Genomic DNA, 25,617 nt, shown 5'->3' with positions numbered 1-25,617 from the left:
CACAAACAAGTGCCCCTAAAACGTTTATTCCAAAAATTTACAAATTACACCAGATTGATCACGCTACACAATTATAGATGATACCCCGTCACCAATCCCTGTATGGTCATCACAGAATGTATAAGATTATTTTACAACTCTGTCTTCTTATATAATAGAGATATTCTGCAAAATAATTTACAAAACAACTCTTGATATATTTGTCATAGATTCATAGGGGAGGGTTATATATATATTTTTCTGTTAAAGTAAGCTATGTTGTGCTGCAAAACAAAATGTGTGACAAAACGACACAAATATCAGTGTATTAATGTTTCCCTGCCTCGTTATTTCGTAGGGAGAGTGACAATACTAATATCTTTTGCACTATATATAATAATCAATCCTCCCTTAAGATACAAGCTAACATATTGTGACAGTATTGAGTAATAACGTGCACAGTAACATTTGACATCCTTCTGCAAGTCAAAAAATTCCCATTATACCTTTGCTAGCTTTAAAGTGATAACCATTTCTTAACTGACAGAAAGAGGACAAAGATTTCCTAAATGAAATATCACACCAGCTTGTGAATGTTGACAGTGTAACTTAATTGAGTCTTCAATACATTTCTTTACCTGTTCCTTAACCTGTTACGTTTAGGTACGCAATCAGATTTAAAATGTTTCACAATAATGTGTGTAACTGTAACTACAATTTTCCACAATCAATCAATAATTGGGTTATTCCATTTGGGAAAATTTAGGGGGATTGTCTTCCAGAGAAATCAGACTAATGAAATGTTGAGTAAGGAAACATTATATCCATTGATATATTTACACCCAAATTTTGAAATGGAATGACCCAAACAAAACACACAGTAGTGCATTTGAGGAACACGTCAAACATTATGTGCACAATACATGTAAGTCAGTTCTTGGTTCTGATTGCACATGTGCAGCAAGATGCATTGTGGGTAATATGTCAAAGGTGAAGGTCAGACCTAACTCGTCTAGATGTTTTGTTTGGCTCAGCGGCCTTCAACTTTGACATATTACCCACAATGCACATTGCTGTATGGACAGCCTAATGAAATAATCTCTAAGCAGATGTTTGGGGTTGGGGACTGTTTAAAAAACAGCAAGTCAGAAAACCTGACATGACTTTCCACCCTCAACATCTACTTGGAGATTATAATACAATTCTAGATCTTAAATTGACAAGAAAAAGTGTAACACTTGTAAGTTATGTGTTTAAACAACTGCCCAGGTACGTGTAAAGCATCCTTAACTTGCTATATGCTGAATTCTGCGAAGCTCAAAACAACTTAAGTGCATAGATGACCCCTTTGCAGGGATACTGTTATGAAATAATTTTTGTGTTATGCTTATATCACAAATGTATACATTATATAGAGGCATGTTCACTAGTGAAACTAAGTGCATTGTCAACCTTTCAGATGAGCATATCAGGGCAACATAAGCCAACCCCAGTGTCAGGGACCCCTGCAGCAGTATAATCAAATACTGGATTCTACACAATTATTAAAAATCATGTACATCTGGACACTGATAATTACATTGGTATATGTCTGCAAATATGGTTAACATAATTTCACTTATGCGTGACTGATTATTATGCATGTCCTGTTATAATAATGCCAACTCTACATGACTCAGAATACAGTACTCAGAAACAAACAAAATTGCACAAAATCAACCTTCTCCCTTCTACCCCACCCCATAGTCAATACAAATTTGGTGCCGAATGGCTACCTTAGCAGGCTGATGGTTAAACACAATTTGGGCTGCTATTGTGACATAATTTCCTTCTATGTACACATAATAACAAAATCCTAATGGCATAATTTGGTGCATAATAATAGATTTGAACCTTGATAGTAGAGTTCAACCATGTATGAAATTCAATCCATGTCCCATATTCAACCCCCCTCCCCAATGCATTGTGTGAGAAGTGTGGAGACTTGGGTAAACTTCCAAAAGATAGCATGACAGAAATAACTCTTGAGTAATTAACTTTGAAACAAGCATGACAAAAAATGTCATTCCTAAATCACCTGAAGCAAAAAACTGCTCATGAAAGCAAAGATTCAGTCAAAATAAATTAGATATTAAGATTATTTGCTCTTCAGTTACCCTAACTTGGAATGTGAATGCAAAACATCTGCACATCTTAAACAGCAACATGTCTTTGAAATGTGGCTCTCATAATTTGTTGTCTTGATTATCATATACCAATATTTTTCAGGTCTTTGCTGCCACTTTTAATCATGCATTATATTTCACGCCCAAGGATTCCAATCACTGAATAGTTATAGCAGAAAAACCTTCTCTTGAAAGATTAACAAAAACTGGGAAAGTCAAAACTAGCCCTCTCTAATGTCATGTAATCTTTTACAACATTAAAAGAAATCTGAGAATCAGCAGTTAGTTTTTTATCCCCCTTAGAATGTCAAAGTGCAAGCTACTGTAAATCTTGAAATGTTTGCAGTTGTTATATTTTCACAGTGGCCTCTCCACTACTAATTTATGACACCGCAAATATGCGTAAAATGTAAACACAGCAAAACTCTCTTTTCCCTGTTTATTGTGAAATTAATCAACTCCCTGTGAAAATAAATGAACAGTACATCTACGCCCCCTAGTGATCAAGATTAATATTACAACATGTTGCTGTGAATCAGTAGATGAAGATTTAGCTCTTTGATGAACATCATTTTTTTCTTTTTTAATAACAATATCATGAACTTTTGTTAGATTGTCAGTTGAAAGATTATATTGTAAAATGTACATGGCAATGTTTGGGACAGACATTCACTAGATTATTTGTAAAACAATTTCAAAAATCCCTTCATTGAATTCTTATGAAAGAAAATTGTCCTTCAGTTTACATGTAAATGTGGGTAAATTTGCTTTCTTCAAATCCATGTTTGGCTATAGCACTCAATGTATTTTGGGTAAAAGCTCAATTTTGCACATGAATAGGGAAAAAGCGGGTCCCACTCAAAATTCCCTTAAGGACAGTATTTCAGGTACATGTATTTAAAGTGAGTTGGTCTTTTAATGGTGGATTGCAGCTTATAATGCATCAGTACCTCGATAAGTACTTTCGATAAAGAAAAGTGCTGCAACTCCTTGGGCAACCGGTTTTTGGAGTAATACCAAATTTGCACTAACAAGCTTCAATATCTGGGCAGTTTGTGAAACAATTCAATACCAGAGAGAGTTAATATATACATTATAAAAAGGGTATCATATGTCAGCCTGAAATTTTATCATTTTGATTTGTTGGATGACTGCAAGTAAGGACTGTACAATGTCTTCAGCACTGGGCAACCTGAATTTTGACCTTGGTTACCCAGAAAGCAACCAATTGGCTGCAAAGGCATTTCAAACCCTGTTTAAAATCTCATGCCGATCCTGTCAACTGCTCAGATTCTATGAAATATCTCAAATTTAAAAACGCTTGAAATTATCTCCTTGCCCCTTTGTGAAATGGTATCATAGGCCACACCAATTTCATTCGTTGGTTTTTAAACGATTAACATGAAAATAGAGTCTGGGGGGGAAACCTGCACTGTAGTACATACAGTTTCAGGGAGTGAATATACACATGTAGTTAGATGAAATTTTCCTCCCTGTCCTCTAAATTTGTTTTCATTGTGTCCAAAAGCTAAATTTTTGTTTCTAAACATCTGAGAACCAGGGAACTGCATTGATGTGGCCTTACTTTGTGGTAGGAAATTTCATGTCCACTACAAACTGCCTACGTCACACTAATCACTGCATTCAAGTTAACGAGTGTGTTTTAAAAGACTGTACTTTAAGATATACAACAAGTTCATTTTTCCTGTAGTTCTACAAATGCTATTTACAGACAAAGAAAATGTCAGTGTGTCTCGTTTCAAACTGCTTCTTGCGTGGACAAGGTCTACAAGGAATCAAAGAGAGTGAAACAAAATTTAGTCTTGAGTGAACGTGAAGGATAATCTCATTCTTGTGTCTCTAGATAAAGTCAAGAGACCCTCTAAAATATAATTTGAGAAAATGTAGGTTCAGAAAAACGAGTCAACTGAAGACAAAATGAAGCCCCACATTCGTATCAGTGGCGCACGTAACGCGGATTCTGTTGTAGCTCCACAAAGTCGGGGTTGAACGGCGGCGGGTTGGTCCGACCTCGCGGCTGCTGCTCCCCCCTCCTGCCGCCCTGACCTTGGCGTTGACCCTGACCTTGAGCCTGACCTTGGCCACCCTGCTGCGGACGTTTCTGTCGACGCAGGCTCATGGGTCGTGGCGGCGGCTTTTTCGGGTTGCTGCTGGGGGTGTGGACGGCGCAGAGCTTGACGAATCCGACCATGAAGAGGATCAAGCCCAGTCCCATGAGCAGAACTGCCCACCAGTAGGCCTGACAGGGGGAACACAAGAGATACTTCAGTCAACCTGTTCACAGTTCTCCAACTGAACATACGCAGGGAAGTACATTGTGGGTAGTGTGTCAAAGGTGAGGGGCCCTGAGACATAAACAAAACATGTCTGGATATGTACTAAGCATAGTCTAGACAATAACTGTTTAAAGGTTAGGGGCCTTCACCTTTGATATCTTACCTACAATGTACCAGACTTCCCCAATGGGCCCTATCAATTAACAAAATACCCAGTAGCTTTGCAAGTCAATCAATTTTCATGCTGTCCCAGTGTCTGGTATGAGGAAAAAACAACAGTGGCAGTGTGTGTGTGTGGAACACATGATTGTGTGCTATGTAAATTACCAACTAGGGTGTCCTTTGTGCATCCCCTGCAAAAGGAAGGCATCTAATAAGATTATTAGTTTTCTTAGTATAGGGCATCCAGAAGACGCACAGATGCCCAGCTAGCTAATAGCGTGCATTGAATCCACACTTCTAAGCTTACCGTAACCCACTGCCCGATGGTTCTGTACAGCTCGGGATTGAAGATGGCGTTTTTCAGCCTGGCCAGCGGCCCGTCGGCGTCCACCTCGCGACAGGTGAAGAAGACGTCGCAGTACCCGTGGAAGTTGTTGCAGGGCGCTCCCGGCTGCATGTTGAGGATCCCACGCGAGGTCAGGTCGTCGTACCGACTCGGCCAATCAGTGCTGTTGCTGCTCTTGCAAGAAAGTGGTTGTCCTGTAAGTTTGAAAACACAAGCATTTTAACACTCATTAGATTCATACGGTTACTTAAATACATTAACAATCTTTATTGACACAACAAAAGTACAGCGACTTTTGTAAGGTCTTCAACTATACATGCGAAAAAATTATATAAAAAACAAAAAATTATACGAATAATTCAACATGACTTGTTGAGTTTAATACACATCACTATTCTTGTGTAATATTCCACTATGTACGTACTGTTTAATCTCCAAGCAGATGTAGGGTTTGGTTCAGTGTTTCATCAGACATGTTTAGAGGCTTTCTAGTTTTATAACTTCTATCTCACTATCACTTCAGGTGACCTGACCACTCTTCCTCTTCACAAGTTCCTGTTTTCCTTCATTAAATGTTTTTCTTCATTCACTACTTTTCTTCATTGCATATCAAATGTTACAACTTCCTTTCAGTGAAACACTAAGCCCCATGTATCTGCTTGGAGATTACGTCATATTAGCAAGAAATAAATCAAAAGTCACACCCAAGTTTACTAAATCATACCCTTAGCTTGCATGTTTATCACCTTATAAAGGTTCTTGTCACTTAACACCACTTGCAAAGAGTTATGGGATCTGAGAAGGACCTTATCAATTACACCCAAGATGCATAATAATTGTGTTTCTTACCAAGACTCTTCCCACTTAACCCCCAGCTAACATCAACAATCCTGAGGCAACATTTAAGAGCCTCAGTCGGTCTTCCAGCAAAGAGCTGGGAAGATGCTGCTTCTGACCCAACTACTGTGCCACAGATTGTTCAGCCAGGCCATAAATAGTGTGTGTACTCCAGTGGTCAATGACCCAGACTTTGGACCAAGAGGTTGGGAGTTTGAATCCCGGCTGTGTCGCTCACCCAACAAGCATGTGGAAAGGGTTCTTCGGATACGACATGAAGCCGTGGTCCACTGTACAATGTACTTGTCGAAAAGAGCTAGGGGAATTTCCCCGTACAGTGAACCTGTCAATACTGTACATAGGATCTGTCTCCTCTGTCAGGACCAGTGGAAGATTAGCTCATCTGATCTTTGAGTTCATTTGAGCTATACTGGTTCCAGATCACTTTCATTTTCACTTTTTCAGGCCTGCCAAACACTGCCACAACACCCCAGCTGTCAGTAACTAACTTTTTGAGTAAGCAGGTAGCACACATGAGAAGTGTCCAGTCTGAAGGTCTCCGTAATATGCTGGATCAGACATCAGGAATGATCTGCTACCAGACACAAGAGGGGTTGACTCCATCCCAAGACTAAACTTTGCAAAAACAGGCAAAAATTTCACTGCCAAAAATCTTAACTTCACAACATAAAATAGATGAAAATGTATGTAATTTGTAAGCTTAAAATGACAGATTCAACAACGAAAATCAACAACATGGGCTACCAAACAACAGATGGGACTGAGAAAAAGTTTAAGCTGGAGCCAGCCCTGCTCTAGACCATCCTTCAGGAGACAGGTGACCATGACACAGATGTACATTCAATCATGGATGTCCCTGTAAGTTTGTCAGGATGCACCTACTAGTTGTGGTTAAAATAACATTTTATCTGTAAAAAAAATGTGTCTCCCCATGAAAATGTCTGAATTACACAGTATAACAGTATCGACAAGTTCACCGAAAAAGTTTATTGCAGCATTTACAAATTAAATCCAGTTTCACCAGGCTTATAGAAGGCACCTAATATACAAATTTTATAATCATCTCTAATGTTACATAATGCATCTTATAAGATACCTTAATTCATAGCATTTGATAATCTTAGAGACCATATTCATAACAACTTAAAAACTCATTGTTGATGTTAGTTGATTCACAGCAAACAGATATCAAATACCATTATCAACACATATACAGGGTTTTTTCTAGAAAAATTGAATAAGAGGGAGCACACACAGGCAAGGGAGCGATTTCTATGTATCTATGGGAGAATCAATTGCTGAGTGAAGGCTGTATGCTGGATATCAAGCTAAAATCTGAATTCGACAAGGGGGCGCTGGGCTGAAACAAGAGGACGCAGCGCCCCTCTTTCCTGATTTAGATGAACCTCTAATAAATAATATAAGCTTTCGTGCTTTAAGTAAGAAGGTAAGTAACAGCAGAGCTCCTGCAAAAAATTATGATTAATCTCAATAGCCAGGTTCAGCCACTCCCAGGGTTATTATCCACTACGTCTAGGGCACGGTATTGGAAGTCGGAGCCCATCCCTATCCTTTCACAGCCCTTAACCTCCCCAACTGAAGTCAGATACTCATTTTACACCTGGGTGGGTGTAACAAAAATTAAGCTGGTCATGTCCGAGTCCATTTCCAAACCAGGTCCTGACAGGAAAGTTTTGTGGGAATGAGAAACAAAATTCTATCAAGAAATATACACAAATTATGCCCATGACCGCATTTTCTTTTGTTTTATATCACAATTCTTGTTCCCAGAAACTACCAAGCAGGACGTCAGTTTGGCGGTTTAGCGCCGGTTGTGTCGCAGGTTCTGTTGTAGTTGTAGCTCCACGAAGTCGGGATTGTACGGGGGCGGGTTGTTCCTTCCACGTGGCTGCTGCCCCCTCCTGCCTTGACCTTGGGGAGGACGCTGACCGTGACCTTGGGGTGGACGTTGACCCTGACCTTGACGATCCCGGTCTTGACGCTGCCGATGTTTTTGGCGACGGAGGCTCATGGGTCGCGGTGGCGGCTTTTTTGGGTTACTGCTCGGTGTGTGGACGGCGCAGAGTTTGATGAAAGCAGCCATGAAGATGACCAAGGCGAGTCCCATGAGCAGAACGGCCCACCAGTAGGTCTGACAGGGGGAACACAGGAGAACAGTTAGCTTGAAACTGTCCATCACAACCATGCGATGAGTTAATGGCAATTAGCGGTCCAACCGATGAGAACGAATCATTGCATGTCTGTCAAATACATATATCTACAATTTTATGTTTTCAAACTTGGTAGAATTCATTCTGAAGCAACTGTGATTTCCAATACAGGAAAAATATTTCGGCCGCTTTTGATCCACTACTGAGTCACGTGAATACATTTTGTAAAGTGATGTCACAGAAGCAGAGTGGATACTGCTCATAACTTGAAAAAAGACTTCAGTCGCAAAGTGGAGATGTTGTCAGAAATAAGTTCAATCCCCTTCAATATCTTGATAATCATCAACCTGGCATGTGATACATGTAATTCGAACACCCGGTTACAGTGACTGTCATATTTGCATTAGCCAAACAAAAACGTCCATTACGTCTCATTACGATTTATTCTGGATAATCCAGTTTTCTTTCTAGATGTACATTGTATATGCTGTAAAATGATTAGAGAAGAAACTTAGAATAAAGAAGTTTATTGACATAAGCAAAATGTCAGCCTTCACTGCCCTTTATAGTACAATTAATTAGGTACACTGTTTGTAATTCTATCATTAATTTTGTACAAGCACGTACCTTTATCCATTGAACAACTGATTTGATAGTATTGGCATTGAAGATGGCATTTTTCAGCTTGGCTAGTGGCCCGTCGGCGTCCACTTGACGGCAGACGGAAAACACGTCGCAGTACCCCTCGAAGTTGTTGCAGGGCGCTCCGGCTGGCGCGTCAATGATCCCACGCGACGTCATCCCCTTGTACACCTGCGACGTCCACTCGGAACTGTTGCTGCTCTTGCATGTAGCTGGTTTTCCTTTGTTGATAACATGCAGATTTTGAAAACATACTATTAGGCTAGCACCCGAGGCGTCGCCAAAAAATGATGAAATACAAGACTTAGTGCTATAGGTAGCAAGCCAGGATCCAGTCACCAAAGCACAGATCCACCAAGAAGACGTCAAGAGAAATCCAGCATCCAACACCGCGTACCAAGCAGACGTTGAGAAGAAGGCGGGACTTCATTGTAGACACCTCTGGTAAGTCTGCAACCATCCCCGTTCACCAAGAAATGACCCAAGAAACCCACACACTTAAGACAAAAGATGCCGACCAAGAACGAAACAGCTGGAGGATGGGACAGTAATATTGAGAAGGCTTAAACATCAGTCAGACTGAAGCAGAAAGAACATCCAATCCCATATTGAGCTCAGGTAAATGGTTATCTGTTATATGCACCAATATGGAGCAAAGGGCCAATTTGAAAGTAAAGTACAGTGACTGTATGTGCTAGCAATCACCTCTGCATAAGAACCACCTGGCCTTCGATTATTACAGTCAAACCTGTACTAATGACCACCTCTGCATACATGTATTAGCCATTCAGACCACTTCTTTGTTGGTCCCTTTGATTATATTCCCCATTGACCCAAGCATTAAGAACCATATCTTAAAGTTAAACAGACACCGGTCTACTGTGACTATTCTGCAAGTTCGTTCAGTCAGGTCACTTCATGTACAAAACAGGTTTGACTGTAGTGTACAATCATGATTGTATTCTGTTAATGTTACACCAGTCCTCCATGGTTGTAGTTGCCATTAACAAGAAATAAGAGTCAGTTGATGTTGCCTTATGCCCCATCAAATAGCAGAAGCAATCACAGTATTCACGGATAAACATGTAGCTCATAAGTTGAAGTATGTACATTATTACTAACTGTCATAAAAATGATTTGGGTCCAAGTGGAAAGTTTCCATACTACTAAGTCTAACTCTAAGATTTTTTTTTGTCTGGTATCTTTAATATCTACCCATACCTGGTTCCTGACAGCACAGGTGGCACAGCTCCTGTCGGTTGTTCTCGTTTTCGTTCAGACGACAGGTGCATTCCTCAAGGTCAAACTTCTCACAGATGGAACCTTGGCAAATCTGGCAAACGAACGATTTGTGATAAATCTATAACCTCCATGAAATTTCATCGAGGTAATAAATACATACTACTTTTCGTACTTAGTACCACACATAATCCAGCGTGACTTGCATACATGATGTTTTGTACATGTAGCAATCAGTAATGTTTAAGTTGAACAGTAAGAAAGAATAAAATTGCCCTGGCTTGGAAAATCATTTAGACGGATTGTTTTACATTACATGTATATTCCAGACACTAGTTTTTGAGACTTCTCAAGAAATTTTGTCTTACATAATGTAACATTCTACAAAACAGCCTTGCAGTCAATCTTACACAAGTTATGCTATCAAGAACTTGGTAGCAAAAACAGGGGTTAGAATGATCGTCACTATGACTGTTTTTTCTTGGACTAAGGTCAACATTTTTTCACTTAAAGGCAATCAAAGCAATCTTAGGGCCCAAAATATGGAAATAAAGAAATGCTGAAATCTTTATTGTAGTGACATTTACCAACACTATCTAGCACATTCGCGTAATAAATCCATACTTTGAGCATTTCAAAACCGCGCAAAAACGTGCCATATGATGATTCTCTTCTCACGTCATGATGGACGTCACTATACATGTACATTGTGATAGTGTTGTTTGAACTTATCATGATTGACTGATTGTATAGAAATGACTAAATAAATTGACTTTCAAAATTCGAATTTCGGGTCGTAATATTGCCTGAGTTTCCTTTAACACTTACCCCGTTCCAGCACACTTGGCGTCCGTTGTTGCACTCTGTCTTGTTGGCCTTGGCTTGTGGAGATGGGCAATAAGGGTTCGTCCCAGTAAGAAGAGGTCAAGGTTCAAACAATTATACATGTAGCACCAGTCTTTGGAAAGGCAGTTATGATTGTGTACCTATTGACTAATGCCCTTATACAAAAGTGTGTATGTTAGGGCATAATACAATCACGATTAACAGAAGTCACCAAAAAATAATCATAATACATCTATCTATGATATGTTAATTATGTATACAAGGCTAGTTCTAGAATTAATTCTCCTATAGTATCAACAACTTGAAGGTGTAGCCAAAAACGAAGTCCCTAGGGAATCCATTTTCAGAATTCCTAGAATATTTTCAAACCAATTGCAGTGCTTTACCAATGGCTCCGCCCCTGAGGCGTCCCTAAAAAGTAATACTTCAGTTGAAAGTCACAGTAAAAGGATATTCGCAGGTGGCGCTAGCGCTGCACTCTGATTCCTTGGAACATTCCACGTTTGAACCTTTAGGTTCGCACTGTGAGGTACAACATGGGCCTTGACTTGGGCTGAAAGAAGAAAAGACCGAGGTCAACTTACATGATACATTTATATTGTACATAGTGAAAAATTTAATTTCCTAGAATAAAATCTTCAGTCTTGGGTTGCATGGACGTCATCCATAAATTCCACACATACACACACACATTCACACACACAAACATTCACACATACATTCACACACACATTCAAACATTAACACATACAAACATTCACTCATACAAACATTCACACACATACACATTAACACACAAACGCACAATTTTGTACACAGTGACACACATTAACACACTCAAACACACACATAAATTCACACACAAACTTACACATTTGAACTCAAACACATTCACATACACACACAGTAACACACATACACACACACTCGAAAAGGACCGAAAACATAACCTTTTTGACGAGGGTAAAACGATACATGTACCAACCTGCATTGCTTTCCAGGCTGCAGCTGACAGGCGTTGGTGTTCCCTGCTGGAACGCAACAGTTGTCCTCCCCACTCCTCTGACAGTGGTCGGCGTACCCACAGTCACACTGCTCACCTGCCTCAACTATACCGTTCCCACAGATGGCAGCATTCGATTCTGATGAAAAAAAAAAAAAGTACAGAAATTGGTATATTACCCTCAATGAATTAGTTGCACATGCACACTTCGAACGGTACTGTGAACTAGATTACTGTCACTGATCACATAATGTACATATGCATGTAACATCTACATAATTTCATCAGGGTACATAATTCCACCACTCTGAAAAGATACGTCCAAACAGATCTCCAACCCAACGTCCCCATGGCCAGTATAATACACTCCTTAATTGTGTATACAGGTACATGGGGGTGCTGCACTAGATATCTCTCAAACACACTGTTTTTCAAAGTGGTATATCAGGGGTTCATCTAAAGCACCCCCATGCCCTGACCATGCGCCCCCTCACCCTCAGGAGCAGATTCTCTGACAAGCATAAAATTCTGATTGACCAAGGATGCTTCTAGGTCACATGTGGTCACAGTCTTTAACTTAAAAGTCTCTAAAATTCCACACAGTGACTGTAGAAGGGGAAAACCCCTCTTCCACACCATCCCCCAACTTTGTCGCGCTGCTCCCTCGCAATGCTCCCCCTTGCAATTTTTTTCTAGAAAAAAAACTGGTGTATTCAACCAGGTGGATTAATGATAATGGAGGCTATTACCCACCTTTGAAACAGCTAGTGCTGGGAGCGGGGTCGCCCGCAATCTTGGCGTCCAGGACACTGTGGATGCTGTCCTTACTACAGGATGAGAACTTGTTGTTGTTGGCCTTGTCACCGGAGGTTGCGCGAGCGTACATGATAAAGTTCCCCTCCTCTCCGCCAGGGACGCAGCTTGTACTGGTGTCGTGCTGCGACAAGAAACAAAACGTTCAGACAAATTACGCCAAAAATAATTACTCAAGCAACTGGATAAGATTTTGAAACAGTCAGACGTTTCAGACAGCATCTGCTGTCTTTCGTCAGTGACCAAGGATATGACTGGGAAACCAATACTCTGTATGTTAAAGAAGTTAAGACAATTTAGGATGTCTTGACATAGTTTTCAATAGGAGACTAAGTCAAGACGATGTTATGCTAAAAGTTCAATTAGCTACAGATATACAGTGACTGTTGTTATAGTAAAATAACTTAAATGTTGTTTGTTCGGGGTTGGGGGAGTGCATTGCCAGACGTTTTGCTGGTTTTGCTGAAGATTGGATCACACTGCTGCTGTGATTCATGCTGCAATGTGTTGTTCTGTAACTGTAACTTGCAAATTCTTGTGGGAAGCAATTTGCAATGACTCAAAATCTTATTTCATATTTCATATCTTATTTCATATGCAGCAAAAACCTTTTTAATTTCATCAAAATCTATCCAGAGGTTCTTACAGGTAGGTTATGTTGACCACAAATATCTGGAAACAAATACACACACACACACACACACACACACACACACACACACACACACACACACACACACACACACACACACACACACAAAGAACTATAAATTATACCTACATTTTTCATGGGAGGTAAAAAGGACCTTTCTAAATAAGACTTGGTTTGTACAATAGTCTAACACTGTAAAATTCCACTCACCGGAGATCCAAAGTTGTGGCCGACTTCGTGAGCCATAGTGATGTGAGACACCTTGGGTGGCACGTGGGCCCCGTAGTTGTGGATTGTCACAATCCCGGTGTTCAGAGACTTGTACTTCCCGTCTGAGTACTTCTTGTACTTCTCGCAAATTCCACCAGAGCTCCCTGTTTTGGGAAAAAAAGATTGATTCAAACTTTGACATTGGATTCTTTTTTTTGGACTTTGGAAGTTCCAGGACCTATTATTATAATTTTGAATCTAGTTACTTACATGCCATTATCTAATATCAAAAAAGATAAAGGTAGTCCCATAGCATTTTTGAGGCTGTAGGGGCAGTGGGTTGTTATCCACTGTGTCTAGGGTATGGTACATGTACTGGAAGGTGGAGCCCAACCCTCTTCTCTTTACACTGCCTTTTATCCCCCCCAACTGAAGTCAGGTACATGTACCCATCTTTACACCTAGGTGGAGTGAGGAAAGAAATGTTAAGTGCCTTTCCCAAGAACACAACATCTAGCCAGGAATGCCAGGAATCAAACCTGTGAAGCCTCAATATAATCTTATGTCCACTTGCATAGCTGCTCTTGCCATTCAGTGCCATATTCAATTAGATGCAACTGACATTTTGGGCCATCATGGATTTGGTGCAGGTTGGGTGCAGGTAGTCATCAGAAATACCTTCAAAGCACTAACCAGTCTAATTATAACCTGCATATGCAGTTGGTATTTCCAGTGCGGCATCAGTATACGAATGTACAGTTTCACTATAAAGCTGGTAAGGTGGTTACACGGGCTGTACATATACAGACTTACACAAACACGGTGTTTGCTATCTACAGACATGCGTGAAGAACTAACCTGTAACCATACATGAAAACATTTTTACCTGAAGCGGACCCGACCCAGGCCAGCCCGAGAACACCGTCGTCGAAGTCTCGGTCCGTGAACACGTACGCCAGGCAGTAGTCGTCGTGGTTGGCCTCCGAGTTGATCTCCAGGAATCGCTCCACGCCGATGTTGTCCGGCGCGAAGGGGTTGTTACACGAGGGTCCTCCTGGGTCCGAACACCCTGACGTTTCATTCACCTGAAAAGATAAACGTGTACGTTAAAAATAATTGAGTAAGGAATGTAAATCAAAATGCATTAAGTTCAATTAAGTCTTAGCTGTTCCTATACTGGTTATGACAAGGAAAGTTTCAATGTATAGAATGATGCAGTTTCAAATGACTTTTGGGAAATTCCTCTTTCCTAATACTCAGTTATAGATTTCACAGTTGGACCATGGCTGAAGGCCCCATCCTTGGGACAACAACAGTTACTGTTTCCAATGGCCTCAGGCATTAAACCTTTGCACGTAAAGAACCTAACACACTTATCGAGAAGAGTAGGGGTGGCCCGGTGTGCTTAAAAAAACCTGTTGTAGCAACTTAGCCCATGTTGCTCTTTCAGCTACTGCAAAAGCGTTTCGCTTTGTCTCCATTATTATACTTCAAGCTCGGCCACTTTACCTTTATAACAAGTCATACACTTATATGTATTAAAAATCATCACAGTTGATACGTTGATGAAGGTTAGACATCCAGGTAATAAGATACATCAAACAACAGTTACTCGGCAAGCAACTGGATAAAATGTTGAAACAGCATTGTGTTCAGACAGCATTGTGTTCACCTTATCTTCACCTTGTTAATAATTCAATTCAGAGTTTTGGTATAAAACCTGGTTCTCCAGTTTTTTCCCTTTAGCGCTATCTGAAATATCTGACTGTTTCAACATTTTATCCAGTTGCTTGATGAGTAACTGTTGTTTGGCGAATCACAGTTGTTGTTTGTACTACATTGAACTGACCTTGACTCTGCGTACAGTGAAGGTCACCCCAGTGATGCCCTCGCTGGTTGCATCAGCGAAGATCACGCCCTCGTAGATGAGGTTGATGGCCTTGATGTGGGAAGAGATCTGACTGATGACGGCGTCGCGGGTTTGAAAGTACTCAAAGAACTTGTGGTCCGCCTGGATATACATCTCACAGGAACCCTTATCCAGAACCTCTGGTGAATCAAGGGCCCTCTTCTGTCTGGAGCTCTTCTCCGTGTCTTTCTTCAAATCCTTAGAAGACATTGAAATTTAAAGATTTTTTTACCCTTACAGTAATGTACATAGAAACATTACCAATAGATAGATTCATGGAAAAGGTATTTTTTTACCTTTTTATTCTATATCATAGGTATTTGTAGCTGTGTGTTCCCTTAAGCCTTGCACCTAGCCCTGGGGCATTAGTTTGCGACAAAAGATAATTGATGATTGTTGTTTTTGCTTTGACAATGTAATAAAGTGTACAATCTGTGTGCATGTGTGTTTGTGTGTGCGTGTTTGTGTGTGTGTGTGTATACGTGCATGTGTGTGAGTGTGTAAATAGCAGAACTCGAGAATCTGTGTCAATCTTTCACTCGTTTTGCACTTCATTGGGGCAGAGAGAGGATTTTCCTTTCAATTATCCGTGCCAAAAGAATTTAACACTAATTATATTGTGGAAAACACATGTAGGATGACCACCCCAACCCCCAATTCTGTTGCTTTTCATTTTCTTCAATAGAACATGGGATGATTTAGGGACAAACCATGTACCTTGTGTGGTGCAGAGGAGTTCTTCTCTTCTACAGCAGAGTTCTGTACTGCCTCCATCCAGTCCTGTAGTCGCTGGTTCATCCCACACCCACCATACGGACCATACCTGTGAGCATTAATCAAGAGAAAATCTTCATCGGGTTTTAACCATCAATAGAAAAAACATTCTACGCTGCACAACCACCTAGCAGTAAGAAGTACGTTCCAGTCAGTATCAGCTGGTTCACGGTTTGAACTGCACATGTACAACGTCAAAGGTGAAGGCCCCTTAAACTTGTTATCAGTTCTTGACTAGACCATACTTGATACCATGTCTGGACTTGTGTTTGCTTACGTCTCAATAGCCTTCTACTTTGACATACATGTATAAACTTTGCATGCACAGTTCAAATCATGTAGTGGCTTATTGCCCTGTGAAGGGTAGCAGGCTACATGTAGGAGGACAAAACATTGGCAATGCTGGTACTGAAAATATCTCATATCTGGTTATGCAACAAAAAACTATCTTTTATCCATGTAAATTAATGGTATACAATGTACATGTACATGTATATATCGTATATAGTATCAGTCACTCAGCCAACCTAAAGTACAGTTACACTAGCTGCAGTATATAAAACCCATTCCATTCAGTTCTTGTGAGGTGCCAACATAATGCAGGATTTTTCTTCTTTTCACAGTGCAATAGAATGCACTTCATTCATGTTTTTCTTTACAAGGATTCATAAGAATAATACCCACCTGTGGGGATACTTGATATCCTGGTCCATGTAGATGACGGTGTGGAACCGTTGCGGTTGGTCGAAGTATCGCTCTGCTGGTTCCAAGTAGTACTTGCCATGGTGCGCGTGCACAAAGCCCTCAAACCTGCCATCTATGATACTACCATGGGCAACAGTGTCTGGGTAACCTAGAGGGAGGAAAAACAAGAATGAATGCAAATCTTAAAGATTTCCAAAAATGGAAGTTCTGCTGCAGTACCAAGGTCACATACCAGGGGGCCTAAAATCAACCTTGACCTTCATATTCCCAAGAGGTCTTCTACAAACATACAAAATATCATAGTAATCCATCTAATATTAACTTAGGTTTTTGAGTTATGCTGACTACAAACATCCGGAAACACACGGACACAGACACAAACAGATACACCCAAAACGATATCTCCATTTTTCATGGAGATAATTATTAAAAGCGGCAAGGTGGTTAGAGTGGTTGACTTAGAATCTAAAAGTTCTGGGTATGAATCCGTAGCAGATCCCAATGTTGTGCCCTTGGGAAAACAAATGTTCCTCCTTCCCAAGATCTTCGTGGTAGGTGTACAACATGTATCCAGCAACTTTGAACACAAGCCAAGAATCCACAATCAAAAATGATTGCTGTAAACAAGAAACCTTTTGTGGCATTGTTGCCAAAAGGATTATGAGCACTTGTGTGTGCATACTCCTGAAACTCAATATTCACTTCCTGGTAAATCTATAAGCAATTGAAACATATAAGATATATTCAAATCTATGTGTAAATAGCTACAGATACCGTCTAAAACTTCTGAAATGTTTTCCCCTTTCCCTTTGATTTTACAAGGAAGTATATAATCATATATGATTAAAAACTTTTCCCGCTTTCATAGATGATTGTGAAATTAAAAGGAAAAGGGGAAATTCTTTCAGAAGTTTTAGACGGACTGAAGAATATGTATCATACAATAAGTACAGGAAATGACCGAAAGCCTTTATGTACATTCTGAGAAAAGAAGGTTATGTAAAATGCCTTTCCTAAAGACATAACACAAATTGAACCCATGCTCTCTTGATCCCGTGTTTGCTAACCTAAACCATTCAGAAAACGACAATACTTTTCAGGGAGGAACTGGCCAATCAGAACTCACCATACAGCCCACCGCTGTAGATGTGGGACGTATCGTAGTCTTCCTCTCCGTTTTCCGTCTCTAGTTTGAAGTCCGGTGAGAAGATTGACGTGTCTCTCTTCAGGCGCAAGTTGAAGTGTCTGTGAAGATGGCAAGACATTTCTTCAGTCTGGTATCGGCTCGAAATCAATTTTTGAGAAACCTATTTTTGTACACCTCATCATTCATTCATTCATTCATTCATTCACTTGCTCACTCACTCACTCACTCACTCACTCATTCATTCAGTTTGAAGGATAATGATGCAAAGTTAGCTTTTGGTGCATTTACCTGAATATAACATGTACATGTACAGTTTGTACATGTACATGCAACTTCTAGCCATAAATGTTTTGGCCTATAGTTAATGAATATCTTCCCCACAGTTTTAGTTTATGCATGAACTCCATGTTAATTAACATTGGCACCCTGTGGCCTAAACCACATACAAAATGTATGCATGCATGTATTCATAACTTCACAGGTTTATTTACAAGTAGAATTGTACTTTGTATCTTTTTATGGGCAGGGAGTGGCAGCCTCACAATTTACGTACAGTTGTAACTTGTATGTTGTATCTACCGTAGATCTTGAAACTTTTGCAGTGACCTACATGTATTTGTGCAAAATCATTGTATTATTCCCACCGCAAATATGTGTTACTTTTATAATTCTGCAGTATTATAGAATTGTTTCAACCGCAAACTTCAAAGACCACTGAAACCTAACTTTCTCTTCTACTGCAAAATAAAACCACAGCAAAAGTAAATTCATTTACAGTATACTGTTCAGCAGTCACATTCCTATGGAGAGATGTTTCTTTCATACAAACATGGGCACTCACACAGAAAATGTAATAACAACGTAATTAGCCACACCACAGGCCTTGGGAGCACTCTAGAAAATTAAACCGTCTTTGTTTGCACTGTGCAGCGTATCACTCGCTTTCTTCATAGCAACGGTCCTACACTGACGTCAACAGGCTTTATCTAATATCATTATCCATTAAAATGTTGACCTCGACACCAAGTCTGTTGTTGAAAACATAGAACTGATATTAACATTGTAATATGGGTGGAGACAAGAATTACATACAGTATAACATACAGTATAACAAATGTAAAATGTAACATTGCATATAGTGATATACATGTATATAAAATAAAACTTTGAAAGTCATTAATTTTGATACTTGTGACTTTCGATTTTGTATGTTATGTGTACAAAAGGAAGCTGTATAAATCATATAGGATGCCCATTTTTTCCCTCCATGCCTCTGTTCTTCTTCTATTTCATATTTACAAACTCCTGAAAAGAAAACGACATGTACATTGTATGTCTAGGTGGGCTTAAACTGTAGATCTTTAAACGTTTGTGGTGGTTTTATTTCTGAAGAATCTCCACTGCGAATTCACAACACCGTAGTAAATATGCGTTTCCAATGTATTACAACGATGCTACAGAATTGTTCCATCCCCAAACTTAAAACACCGCAAAAACCTCCTTTCCCCTAGGCCTTCTATTGTGAAATTAAGTCCCTGCAAAAACAGATAAATTTACAGTCTTTATATAATTATGTATATCTGATCTAAGAAATTGCAATGTAGGCAACCTATAGCTAGCAGACTCTGTAAAGGTGTGATGAAATTACAAAGCAAAAGGAAGATCATATTTAGTGATTATGTGGCAAATCCAACCTGTTGCAATTTGACACATGACATGATGTTCTTCATTCAATCAAGCATGAACATCACGTCATGACTTTTGTGTACATATGGTGAAATTCAATGTCTCATCTCTGACTCTGAGATATGTGTGAACATGCAAGTTCATGTAGTGCACAAAGTTATGCATGGTAAATGTAACAGCATTTCAGAAGATGTTTTATTTCTGATATTCACTGAAGTGAAACCCAACATATATATAAGCTAGTTGTACATTTGTACATGTATGTGCAAGGTCAAAGGTAAAACTTGTTAACAGTTATTGTCTAGACCATGATTGAAACATCCAGATGTGTTTTGAATATGTCTCAGGAATTCGGAACATTTTTACTGTGGAAAAAACTTCCATTTCATATACAAACCATGCATGATATATACCATATAGTTTTTGGCCACCAATCAAGAAACAGAAATTTGCTTTCTTTTGGAAGGGACGGTTAGAATCTTAGATGTCAAAAATTGCAGTTGGATGACCCACGAGTCAAGTACCACATGTCCAATTCTATAGGGAATCTGATAGGCACAGAATGTGTACAACAGTACCTGACATACATGTATGCATGGCCTACATGATAAAGTGGCCATAGGTTCCATAATATTGATGAATGCATTCTTCTATCTAAAATGTATCTTGACCTATATGTTAACCTGTTCAAGTACTATCTGACAGCTATCGGTGGTCTCAAGCATCATGGTTCAAGTTCCACTGAAGAAAACTAAGGCATAAACTGCCACATACTATTACTAGTACTGTAAATTCACTTTTATTTCCACCAGAAACTAAAATTTAGTAGTTTAGGGTAGAAGCCTTCAAGGGGAAAGGAGGTTTCGCTAAGTTTGCGGTTGAAACAGTTCTGTAGTACAGTAGCAATAACAGTGGAAATGCATAATCACAATGTCACGATTTTGCAACTTGGAGAGGTCACCAAATTAAAACCACCGCAAACATTTCACGATTTACAGTATTTGTCTTTTTTTTCCACCTACCTGCCGTGAGCATGGAACTCAAGGTGAACGAACTGCTCGTGAAGGTTGGTGGAGCGTTTCGCGCGCTGGTGGCGCGTGTGGAGGTCTGCCGTGTCGTAGTTCAACGGCTCAAAATGGTGGATGTACTGGTTCAGCTTCCGTCCAGCTAAAACAGAGAAAAATACAACATATTCAAGATTGTAAATCAATATCTTTTTTAAATCTACAGTTATGTACCACTAAGTCTTGACTTACAAGCCACACAAGCTTGATGATTTCTACAAATTATGACATTGTGGTACTGCATCTAAAGTTTGGTTCAACTTGAATGTCTATTATTTTCCAAGCCCAATCTTTTATCAAGCATGATCTGTACAGTATGCTACCCAATAGTAATAGAATCAGATGACTTCTACATTTCATGCTTTATTTTGGACCGGGTTACGTAAAGCTGGCGGCCTAGTGTATGAAGGAGCTTCAGGTGTTAGCCTCAGGCATCAAACTTCTGCACCCAAAAGAACCCAACACACTTGAAAAAGAATTGAGGCTACCCGGTGTGCTTGGCTAAAAACGTGAGCCGTAGCAAAGCTGCCTTAATTTGCAATACTGGAGAAAGTACTAGACTAAGTATATACTAATACATGTATATACATGTACTGCTTAACCTCTATTTAGGACAACAAAAGAGGTGTGCCTTTTCATGCTATAATTATATGCTATAGTTGTAGGAAACAATGACGTCCAAGACACATACTAGTACAGTGGGAAGATTTCTCTAAGATACAAAGGTCAAAACTGTGTCACCATTGTTTATTCCACACCCTTTGTTAACATCCTTATAACCGCCATTCAGCCTACAAATGCTAACAACACTAGTTACAAAGTACATGAAGTACTTAAAATACCAAGTGTGACCCTTTATGACTCCTAAACATGGAACGTTGGCATAGCGAACACCCTAGCCTGAACGGGTAAATTTGTACATGCTCAAGGCCATGTACATGTTTTAGGGCTGCTCTAATCTGCACTTGACACTATGGGGGTTATGTAAATTCTAAAAACTGTCACATACATTTACTTATAGTTATACATTTGTACTACTGTAGCAGATAGTTGACATTTGGCAACCATACTAAGAAGAAACGTAACCTTTTCGAAGGTTATGCTTTTACCAGAAAAGGTACACTGATCTGATTATCTTCCCACACAAGGCTGTTTTGAAGCCTGAACAGCGAAGCCATTTCAGACATTTAGCCTCCATGGTAACGGCACAAACATTCGCTGATTAGTCTAACACATTTGAGACAAGCTGTTTGAAACACAATACAGCAAGATGTCTAGGTCAGGATAAAAAAGGTAACTCAGAGGCTTGGAGGTTTGAAAACTGAGCCGTAAGATTTTTTAGAAATAACCAAAAAGTGAACACCATCTTTTTCTCTTAATTCAATCCTTGTCATACCTTTGACAAATTCAACATTTGTTTTCAAAACATGCATATGGGAACAGGCCTAGGGGTGCTGCACCCCCATACTCTTGGTTTATGTGATGTCACCCTCTTACCTTTGGTGCCAGAACTTAGCCGAAGTAGAAAATTTACAATATTGACCACCAACACAGCAAGGTGATTGACTTATAATCTAAATGTTCTGGGTTTGAATCCCTAGCAGGCTCCAATGTTGTGCCCTTGAGAATGGCACTTGAATTTATATACATTTCCTCATTCAACTCAGGTGAATATGCGTACCTAGCTTTGGTTTTTTGCAGCTTGTACCTACTGCACCAAACAGGTGGCTAAAAGCGGTTTACCGGTATATGCACAACAAATAAACAAAACACAGCCAGGCCACAGTCTGTTTAGATTAAAGTTTCTTGTAGAAAGAATCAATCAATTATCATTTTCCTTCTCACATCTCAGGAGGCTTTAAGATAAAATGCCTCATTTTTGCGTCCAAGTTTCACAACATGGCCAACTCCTATTTTCCACATCTGTTTACGTAGGAAGATTATTAGTGATGACCTGAATTCCACAGGTACAGATGTAGATCCTGGTATTGTTGACACAACAGGTGTCAATAGAAACCAGGGGCCACACCCAAGACTATTGTGCCAGCCTTATCCTTGTACAATCATTTCATTTCTCAAAATACTGGGAGCATGTGCACCTTTGTGCACCCACAATTGAACTGTGCACCTAATCATATAATTTTTGACTGTAGGTGCACTGGTGCACCTAGATATTTGTGTAAGGTACTATAGTAGTAGTACACCATTCTACAGCATATTCTTGACATTTATATATATAAGTATCAGAAAAGACTATTCTAACTGATATTTTATCTAAATGAACCTACTAAATGTAGTTCTCTTTAAAAATCATATGACCAATTTGGCATATCCCTTTTTTAGAATACTATATATTACTTGGATTCAACTGGTTGTTATGTTATCAACAATTCATAACAGCTCCCTGTTTGTTTGAGCATATTCATTGTCCAGGTACACTGGCAAAAGCGTGGGATTCATTTCAGTCTATAAAGGTCAGCAGACGTTCATGTAAAATGATACGCATTCTGCTCAAAGAAGACCTTAGGTCAAAAATGATTTATTCCAAAATGATGATTAAAATGAAAGAAAAATTACAAAGAAGAAGTCGTAGCTTCTACCCTTAACCAAAATGTATTTCAAATGGTAGATGAACAATCGCTAGTCAGTTGTACTTTTGGATTTGAGTAAGAAAAAGATGCTTTATGTAAAATTTAGTAATAGATATCTTATAGAAAGAAATTCATTAGAGACGTTACGATTACAATTTACATCGAAATGTACAATTTTACATCTAAGTTAAAGGCCATAGCTACATGTAGGAGAGCTGTGTAGTAATCATTATGAAAATGTGGATACCTCAATCCATTGTTGTATCATTTGCCTTACTCCAGATACATGTACCAATACTAGAATCCCAGAATTTATATTACAAGAGGATAAAGCGGTGAAATCAGTTTAAGATCCGCATGACCTTCAAGACAGATAGAAGGTCGTTGGGACCAGGTGTTGCGCTACAATGCGAGGGCACGAAACGGGGACATTCAGAGAAAATACGACGGTATTAGCCCGAAAGCTGTGCTAAGGTCAGCTGCCGATGTATTGATTTTTCTGCGTGCTTCAGTTTAGAGTAAGAGTCTGGTTTGCTTCCAGAACATCACAGTACTTTTACAATCCAGAAAACAGCTACATTTGTACCTCGCTGAATACATTCATCAGGGTGCATGTGCACTTTTATGCACCTAGAATTGGAACTGTGCACCTAATTTTTGACTGTGGGTGCACCAGCGCACCTAGATATTTTTGTAGGTTATAGAATAGAATCTGTATGCTATTATAAACTAGCATACAGAATATCCTGGAAATCTAAACATCAGAAAAAGCAATACAACCTCTGTTGTGCTTTATTAAAGAATATTTGACATCTTACTTGTTAGCTATATATACATAGAATTTCAGATTGAAGTTCTAATAACAGAGGCAGTAAGGTTTGCAACATTCTACTTTTTTTATGGTGTGCACCCAAAATTCTTTCTGTGCACCTAATTCTTTAGGTTATGGTTTCTGTAGGTGCACCAGGTCCCCAGTTCCCAAAAATACATTTCAAGCTCTGTAAGAGTCTGTTCATGTTATACAAGGTTTAGAACAGCACTCCAGACTAATTTGAAACAAAATGTCGGACCCAGCAAGCTTCCACGTTGGCGTAAACAAGAGGAAAGAAAGCAGGCAAACAGAAAGAAAAAAAAAGAACCACAGGAAGGACCTTGAGAATAGAGCTCCGAGAGATGTGCAGGATGATGAATAAACAGGGTAGAAAATTCAGGTGCCGGCACCTTTACAGCAGTTTGAACCCCTGAATCTGACGACGATTCAACTGCTATATATGTTCTAGATTAATACCAAAATATTATGGATGAACATGTACTATCTGCTCTGTGTTGACAAACAAAAGGTGAAAAAATATATGCTGTTATGAGATATGATATTTTAGACTACATGTAGCAACACCCAAAAACAAAGCAATGGCATTGTTGAAAGTTGTCATATCCATATGTATCCATGACTAAGGAAAAACAGTATATAACATTATAACTAATATAAGGTACAAGAGGATGTTGAATTTTTGCATCCATGGATTATACTTATCTTCAATGCTTCTTTTACATTGTGCTTCTATACATTACGATAAGGTGCTAACACAATAACAACTATTGGAGTTCTAACTCTACTCTTTTGGGTAAATAAATTGCATCTATCCCTTGTTGTTGTAGACATTGCTTGTAACGTTACATTTCTAAATCAAACCCCTACATAGACATTTAGTATCAACTATCATAGTTATATGTAAATCATAATTTGTCCTTTTGTCATTTGAAACATACATGTAGTGAATCATGAAAAGTATCTAAAACCTGGATGCAATACCACAATGTCTATGTTTGTTTTTCTTGTTTCTTTGACACGAATCTTGTGACAAACTTGTCCAAAAATCCATACGAATGTTGTGTAGGAAAAATGGGTAAACAAAAACTTGCATCACAAAACGTTTGTTTTCCCAAACTGACGAAAACAAGGTAGGATCAGTAAGTGAAGGGCCGAAATTTTATGCTTGAGAAGCAACCAAGTTAGTTTCCAGACATATAATGAGATTATCAAACGGAGAAAAAAATGTATGGAAAGAAAACAAAAATTTGTGACTCACCGTCCGCTGCTGCCACCAACCCCAAAACAACCACGGTCAAAACTCGGGCGATCATGGTCTTTTCCCGTGGAAATACCCCCGAAACCAGGCCCCAAACACTTCTAGGGGTCCCTCAGAAACCTTTGTAGTCTAGATCGGGCAGAAATTTGGTCTGAAAAACGAGAAAACCAGACTGTTACACGACAATGTCACGATTTCATTGTAGGTGTTGCACGAATTTCCGCCAGTCTATGCGTCCTTCCAAGAAAATTCGTCCGCCATTTCCGTC

The 25,617-nt window shown here is 39.3% G+C and overlaps 1 protein-coding gene across 2 annotated transcripts; it reads right to left on the bottom strand.

Annotated features, from left to right (window-relative positions):
• Nucleotides 1-10: 10 nt before the first annotated feature.
• LOC136424938 (disintegrin and metalloproteinase domain-containing protein 10-like) lies at nt 11-25,601 on the bottom strand. 2 transcript variants are annotated; one of them, XM_066413590.1, is made up of 15 exons: nt 25,350-25,601; nt 20,627-20,771; nt 17,898-18,016; nt 16,751-16,919; nt 16,010-16,115; nt 15,233-15,490; nt 14,270-14,468; nt 13,384-13,547; nt 12,462-12,645; nt 11,691-11,847; nt 11,160-11,258; nt 10,688-10,772; nt 9,842-9,953; nt 4,911-5,143; nt 11-4,404 (listed from the first exon to the last, which is right to left on the bottom strand). In XM_066413590.1, the coding sequence occupies exons 1-15, from the start codon at nt 25,402-25,404 to the stop codon at nt 4,102-4,104; spliced, it is 2,388 nt and encodes a 795-aa protein (XP_066269687.1). In that variant the 5' UTR covers nt 25,405-25,601; the 3' UTR covers nt 11-4,101. The 2 variants fall into 2 exon arrangements, with proteins under 2 accessions (XP_066269687.1, XP_066269685.1); XM_066413588.1 differs by lacking the exons at nt 11-4,404; nt 4,911-5,143 and adding exons at nt 6,774-7,959; nt 8,606-8,841.
• Nucleotides 25,602-25,617: the final 16 nt, after the last annotated feature.

The sequence above is a fragment of the Branchiostoma lanceolatum genome, chromosome 19, assembly GCF_035083965.1.
Source record: "Branchiostoma lanceolatum isolate klBraLanc5 chromosome 19, klBraLanc5.hap2, whole genome shotgun sequence".
NCBI lineage: Eukaryota > Metazoa > Chordata > Leptocardii > Amphioxiformes > Branchiostomatidae > Branchiostoma > Branchiostoma lanceolatum.
This window is presented reverse-complemented; position numbering and strand designations above follow the sequence as displayed.

What these genes read in the sequence shown, in the direction of transcription:
- LOC136424938 (XM_066413588.1), bottom strand. Translation starts at nt 25,404, where the DNA reads ATGATCGCCCGAGTTTTGACCGTGGTTGTTTTGGGGTTGGTGGCAGCA. An exon ending in CTACAGCGGTGGGCTGTATG is followed by an intron (nt 16,920 to 17,897) that starts GTGAGTTCTGAT and finishes TCCTCCCTCTAG; the next exon opens with GTTACCCAGACACTGTTGCC. An exon ending in GCCAAGTGTGCTGGAACGGG is followed by an intron (nt 9,954 to 10,687) that starts GTAAGTGTTAAA and finishes TTCGTTTGCCAG; the next exon opens with ATTTGCCAAGGTTCCATCTG.